Source organism: Mustela putorius, unplaced genomic scaffold (assembly GCF_011764305.1).
Source record: "Mustela putorius furo isolate JIRA1106 unplaced genomic scaffold, ASM1176430v1.1 tig00537339_pilon_pilon_pilon, whole genome shotgun sequence".
Classification (NCBI taxonomy): Eukaryota; Metazoa; Chordata; class Mammalia; order Carnivora; family Mustelidae; genus Mustela; species Mustela putorius.
In genome coordinates this window covers 100,102-107,017 of record NW_025422461.1, presented here as the reverse complement: position 1 = coordinate 107,017, position 6,916 = coordinate 100,102, and the positions used below count along the sequence as shown (strand labels likewise).

At 43.4% G+C, this 6,916-nt stretch overlaps 1 protein-coding gene across 2 annotated transcripts; it reads right to left on the bottom strand.

Annotated features, from left to right (window-relative positions):
* Positions 1-2,411: 2,411 nt before the first annotated feature.
* USP51 (ubiquitin specific peptidase 51) lies at positions 2,412-6,284 on the bottom strand. 2 transcript variants are annotated; one of them, XM_013050794.2, is made up of 2 exons: positions 6,191-6,284; positions 2,412-5,041 (listed from the first exon to the last, which is right to left on the bottom strand). In XM_013050794.2, the coding sequence occupies exon 2, from the start codon at positions 4,990-4,992 to the stop codon at positions 2,884-2,886; it is 2,109 nt and encodes a 702-aa protein (XP_012906248.1). In that variant the 5' UTR covers positions 4,993-5,041; positions 6,191-6,284; the 3' UTR covers positions 2,412-2,883. The 2 variants fall into 2 exon arrangements, with proteins under 2 accessions (XP_012906248.1, XP_004782173.1); XM_004782116.3 differs by lacking the exon at positions 6,191-6,284 and adding an exon at positions 5,217-5,408.
* Between the last annotated feature and the right edge of the window lie 632 nt (positions 6,285-6,916).

Below are 6,916 nucleotides of genomic sequence, written 5' to 3'. Positions count from 1 at the left end.
TCTTTCTCCCAGTGTCTACATATATGCAATTTAGCAATGGACTCTTATTGGACTTGCTTGGGTCCAACAGCCATCTTCAGAATTGCTTCTGTGGGACAGGTGTGGGTGGAGGAGTGGAGAAATTGAGAACTCCAATCTGGCCTAGCCTGTGGGACATGCTCACTCTACGGAGGAGTGAGAGGAGCACCGCAAGGTGGCCAATAGCCCCAGCAGAACCACAAGGAATTGGGGAAGGGCTAGGCTGCTAAGCAGACTACACCCCCCCCCCCACTAAATACAGCCACCAGACATCACTCCCTTGTCACAGTCATGGTGTGCCATGTGATATAAAAGTGTGGAATGGTGAGGTACACAGTCTCCTAGGAAGGTAAACTACTACAGTACACCACAGCGAGGTGTGGTACACAATCATAAGGTAAGAGACACTGTGGGGATCTCAGGGACACTGGTGAGGAACAGTGTTGCCACACACATACCACAAAGCTCAGCCTCATCTTCAGCTTCTGCTCCCTTTCACCATCCAGTCTTCCATGACCACCAACTCTCACACTTTGCCCTTTTCCTTGCATTGTACCTTGTATTCTCTCCACACAACCTGGCTATTTCCTCACTGAGCACCTCCTTTCTTAAGCCATCCCCTGCAGGTGAGTAGCATTTCACACACTGTATGTGAGGAAAATACAACCCTGATCACACTGTATTATAGCACAGGACACTTAGTGAAGACTTGATGGATGAAATAGGTGAGATCATATTAATACAGCAAATAACTGAACTCATCCTCAAATTCAACAAACATTTATTAACACAGAAATGAATGAGGCGTGGCCCCCTGTTCTCAGAATACTTGGTGCAGAGGGGCAGAAACAATCACAAAGCTCCAGTAGAATCACAGTAGAATATTATTGAGGTACAAAGTACTCTGAGGCACAGAGACAGGGATATAGGCATGAGGAAGAAAAAATTTTCCAATATATACCTGCCTACAGCATTCAGAAAAGGCTCTAGAGAAGTCATCTGTGAGTTGGGTCTTGAAGGAGGAATAGAAGCCACCAGGGAAACAGTCAAAGAAGGAGCTCTACAGGCTGGGACTCAGGGATGGAGGTAAGTAAGAAGTTGAGGGAACCAGGCATGAATGATGGAATAAGGAAAAAAGAGAGGGAGTAAAGGAATGAGTAAGATTATCAGGCACAAACCCATAGCTTTACTATAGAAATTGAAAGGTCTTGTTTCCCTATGGAGAGGGAAGTGGAAGAGAGGGTGGGATCTCTTCAGATATGGGTTCCTGCCACTTCAATGAGGCCATGGGGCTTGAACATCAAAGCCAGAACTTAAGTTGTGATCTAATATTCCTAAGCCACTAAATTGTCAAGAACCACTTTTCAGTAACAAAGAATTTGTATGAATAATGGAGTTCTAAATGGGAGAGAGTCCCTACTATTTTCATCTTTCTCAGATGTTGTTGATTCTTCCCAAGAAACAGCTCTTTAGGAAATCAGATGGGGTGTGGAACCTGAAAAGAGAATGTGGGCTAAAGTTCCAGCCTTCCACTCATCTCACAATTGAGTAGTAAAATGATGGTTAGGACTTTTTTTTTTTTTCAAATTCTATTTATGTATCAACATAAAACTCAAACAAAAATATTAACAAGGCTTTTTATCTTGTTATTCCTATCTCCTTTTAGTTTTCATACCTATATGTATTTTAATGTTTAAATTAAAAAAAAATTAAGTTTTTTAAATTTTAATTTTTTCTACTTAAATGTTCTTAATTTAAATTTTTTATTTTTATTTAAATGCTTTTCTTTAAATTTTTTATCCTTTTTGCTTAAATATTTAGCTCTTATTTAAATCTCTCAAATTGGACTTTCTTAAAGTTGTTTATATATCCTAAAATTCTTTATTTTTCTTTTTACTTTTCCTTTTTAAAATTTTTAAAATTAAAAAAAATTTAAACAAATTCTTTTTGTGTTGAATTGTTCTAAATTTTTTCCTTTAAAACTTTTCTGTAAACTTAAATTTGAATTTTCATTCCAGTCTATATTTTTGGAAATTTTATTTCTTAAACTATTCATGAATTTTGCTAACATCTCATTTTTCAATACAAGTGTTTTACGGTCTGATTTAAAGAGTTATTTATGTTAACATTTTATTTAGACTTTTAAGAGCTCCCTTCCCCCTTTTAAAACTTTCTTTCACTTTAACTTTTTTGTAAACTTTCATTTTTTATCTTTGTCCTTTTATTCATTTTACCTTTTGTAAACTAAGAATTTCTAAAATTTCTTTTTAAGCCTTATTTTATTAACCATTCTAAAATTTTAAATTAAAAAACTTGCAAATTTTGAAACATTTCTTTTATTTAACTTAAATTCTTTCAACATTTAAAACATTTTTTTTAAAATAAAGTTTTTTTTCTTTTGAACTGTTTTAAGACTTTTAAAAAATATCTTTACAATATCTTTTTAAAAACTATTTGACTAATCAGCCACAGCTAGAACACGAATTGTGAAGCTTTTTGTTAATGTAGGACTACTCCCTGATTGCTCATGGTATTTTTGTAGAAACAAATGACATACAGCGCTGGCAGAACATCTCATTTCCCACTCTTCCCACCTAAAGCAATCTATTCACTTAATTATGCTTTATGTGACCATTTTCAACCTCTTCTCCCTCCTCCCATTTCTTAAGGCTGAATGGTCACTAGCTAGTATTTTCTCCACTTACAGACCCATAAGCCACCTATAAAATAAGTTCTTCATATCAAGTTGCTACTTGTCATATAGGTGCTGTTGCCATTGTCCATTCCAGGTAGGTTTGTGTGTCACTTCAGGATCCTGGCATATTTATTTCTTTCACTTTTTTTCTGATAAGTGGTCTTGCAAGACTAATCTTTCTCTAGACCCTGTTTGTGATAGAATAGTAAATACCCTTCACTGTACAGTAAGTCCTCAATGGTAGCCTTGGTGATGATGGCATCATCACAGCTAAACCATTGGTCCTTTTGTTGTCGGATAAAGCTGGTGTAGTGTCCACTTTCCAAAGTTCCATGGTGATTAATCACTGCAAACAAGGAATACTTATTCTCGTTGGATGTACAGTCCGTTGGTGGTTGACCTTCTTTCATTCTGCTCTCCTTAGTGGAAGCCAAAAACGGAGTCATGTCCAGCTCCAAGGGAAAGGAGATAAAAGTATTAATCTTTCGCCTCTGTTTACCTACATGTTCAAATCGCTTGAGATGAAAACAGGCCACAATAGGTAATTTCTTCATTGTAAGTTGTTTGGTAGATTCCTGATAGCTTTGGCAAGTACTGCATTTGATTTTGGAACTGCTTCCTAGGTACTCTGGCCTTGTAAACCACTGTAGGCAGTCTGTGAGTGAGGGGATTCCTGGTATGTGGTCATCTCTACTCACTGTGCTGTCAGCTCTCTCTGGACTCTGGGAACCAAATGTGGCACAAGAGCCAGGCAAGTCCAAACTGATGTCCCAACATGGGTCTATTGTGGTAGAGACACTATGACAAGCTTGACATGTGACATCTGACTGCAAGCCACCTGTAAATATCTGGTCTATGATGCAGTTACAGCAGTTGGGGTTATTGGCCTCCTGCACAACGCTGTCCTCTTTGCTGTGTCTATGCAGCACATCTAATATTGCAATGAGGAACTCATGGGCATCCTGCTGCCTGTACCCTGCTAAGTGTTCTGCATGAATCCATATTAGATGCAATAACTTATAGGGAATGTGAGGAGTTCGGCTCCCAGAGTACATAGCATGAAAAAGAGAAGACATTTCACAGACAAGACACAAACTAGGGCTTGTCATTATACATTTATGCTTGTCAGAGAGAAAGAAATTTTTCAATAGAGGAATATGGGTAAGTGCCTGGACAATACAATTCATAAAGCATGTGTTCCCTAGATTGATTAGACCCCTTAGGCCTATGGTATAGACTGACTTTTTTCTCCTCTTTTTCTTGGGTTTCACCAATTTTGGCTCCTGCTCCTTTGACTCACAGTTTGAATGCTTCTCTTCAACACCTGATGTCATACACTGTTGTTGAGAAACATCTGTTGAGGTGGAAGTTAGTAATTTCTCATTTTTCTCTTTTGTTTCTTTGGCAATTCGTTCCATATCTTTGTCATATACATAATCCTTACACATAAAGCAATATATAACCCCATGATAGAGGTCTACAGCTAAATTGTGCTGTTTTGTTTCTGCATGTTTGTGAATATGTTTCTCAGTAAAGCAGCCAAAAAAGACACAGGAAAGACAGGAGTGTAGTCTGTTCATATGGGTACTACATACATGACAGATACACGACTTTGCCTTACGTTTCCTAGCTTCTGGGGTCCCACTCCATATGAAACGCTGATAAATCAACCTCAGGTTCTTCCGCCAGTTCTTAGCCACTTTAAAGCTCTCCACATGAGAGCAGCCTGTAGGACCCTGACCAAACTCCACCTCCAGCAACCAGTCCCCTAAACCACCTGGATCCCCAGAGCCACCTAGGTCACTAAAACAGCCTTGTAGCCTCTGGGGCCTAGACCCCTGCTTGGATCTACGCCGAAGTCTGCGCCAGGGCTGGGGTTGGGTCAGAGGCGGAGTGGGAGGATGGGATGGAAGTTGGGGTGGGGCTGAGAGCCCAGGCGGGCCTCGGGAGCGGGCCCGGGGTTGGGGCCGAGGACGGGGCTTGCGGCGCGGGCAGAGGGGCGAGGAGCTGCTGTAACAGCGAGGGGGAGTTGAAGGGAACACGTTCTTATCGCCGCCGCTGTCACTCCACGTCAAGTTCTCCGGAGGAGGCTTATGCTCTTGCAACGGCTCCAGCTTCATCTCCTCAGCTCCCTGGCCTGAACACGCTTTTGCCGCCCCCACCGCCTCCTTCTCCATTTCCCCCGCCTTTTCAGCCGCCTCCTCGGGAGAGGCTCCTCCCCCACCTCCCGAGCTCCAGCGGACCAAAGAGCCGGAGGGCAAGTCCCGAACTTGGGCCATCAGCTCACCGCCCGGCCTGAGAAGAAGGGCATCTGGAATGGAGCTGCGACTGTAGATGGAATGAGACAGGGATTTCTGTGAATGATCTGGCCACTGTCATGGCCGCGGTGCGCCATTAGCGCCCCTGGGCCCCCTCCCACCTTGAGCTCAGCAAGAGGCCGCTGCGGGCTCCACCCCCTCCACTCTGGAGCTCTCAGAGCTGCTGTGGAGACCTAGGCGGTTACCTGGTTTAAAGGCGATCCGATCGTGCCAGGAGTGGGGCTGGGGAATAGTAGGCTGACAGAGGGAGGAAAACGGGGGCGGGGGGTGGTACGGCCTGAGCTTTAGGGTGAAAATGGAACCTTCTTTAAAAAGGCGCCACCCTCTGACTGCCTTTTCTGCGCCCTGCGCAGCCTCGCTTTAGTACAGCTTCCTCTGACGTTCTTCCTTTACATTCTTTTTTTTTTTTTTTTTTTTTTTTTTTTTTTTTTTTAAAGATTTTATTTATTTATTTGACAGAGAGAAATCACATGTAGATGGAGAGGCAGGCAGAGAGAGAGAGAGGGAAGCAGGCTCTCCGCTGAGCAGAGAGCCCGATGCGGGACTCGATCCCAGGACCCTGAGATCATGACCTGAGCCGAAGGCAGCGGCCCAACCCACTGAGCCACCCAGGCGCCCCTTCCTTTACATTCTTAAAAAACAAAAACCCCAAACCAAACCAAATCAAACAAAACAAACAAACAAAAACCCAACAACAAAAAATAATTTTAAAAAACCCACAAAAAAACCCAAACCAAAACCAACCCCCCAAACAAACAAACAAAAAACTGAGGCCAACATTCTACCTTAAAAATGGCTAAAAGGGGGAACATCTATGCAAAATGGGCTCAGGGAAAGAAACTGTCCTCTTACTCCCACCTTACCTATGCTGCTGGGGCAGGGTGTGCTCCCCACTTGCCCCTACCTTCAAGCTCACTTTTGGTCAGCTAAGCTCTCGCGCCCTCTCACGCTCTTTTCGCGCTTGTGTTCCTCCTAACACTTCGCTTCTTCTTTCAGTACCTTCATCCCCTATTCCTCGGAGAATTCGGACTCCTCACGCCCTCCACGCGTTCACCGCCCCTGTCTTCAGTATGCGACCCCCCAAAGTCCCTGCCCTTTCTTTCCCGTCTCAGTTCCTGCAATGGCCCTGGCCCCCTGTTTGCTTAAAGGTCTGGGTTACCTTGGCCCACAGGCGCGTGATACAGAACGTCAGCAGCAGCTGCAGTACAGGCGCTCCTCAGCCAACGTTCTCTCCTGACCTCTCAAGACTGTTTAGGAGGGGGCCGCCCCTTGGCCCCTCCCCTCTCAACGTGTGGCCCCCAGCCCCGGACTGTTCTCCTGCAGTGATGAATGTTACCGCTATCCTGCTTGGTCAGACCTCTTCCTGAAACAGATTCTACTGGAGGTAACCACAGTGACAGATTCTAGGAAAAGCCCCTGAAATGGAGGTTCTGGTCTCACCTGGCTCCTGGCCAGCATTTCGCAGAAAAAAAGATTCATTGGAATGCGGGTTGGGTGGTTGCAAGGATGGCAACTCTCTGGCACAAATCCCTCAGGGACCCGTCAAAATCTGATCTCTGGGAGTTAAGTGGAGAGAGGAATATTATTCTGGAATGTGGTGATAGGAAGCATTAGTAGAAGCTTCAGATTCAGATAGGAGAGCCCAAGCATTCATTAGCTGTGTGAGCTCAGATAAAACGCCTAACCTCCCTGAGCCTTGATTGTGTCCTCTGTTAAACAAAAGTAGGAATAATAATCCTAACCTATTACGAACACTAAATCATAATACATGTAAAGGATTTTTGTGGCACCTGTTTCTTTCATATCTGTTTCTCAGTTCTTAAAATCTGCCTGTAGCACAATGCATGGTACTTAGAGTAGAGAAAAAGACAACACTTCTGTCTTT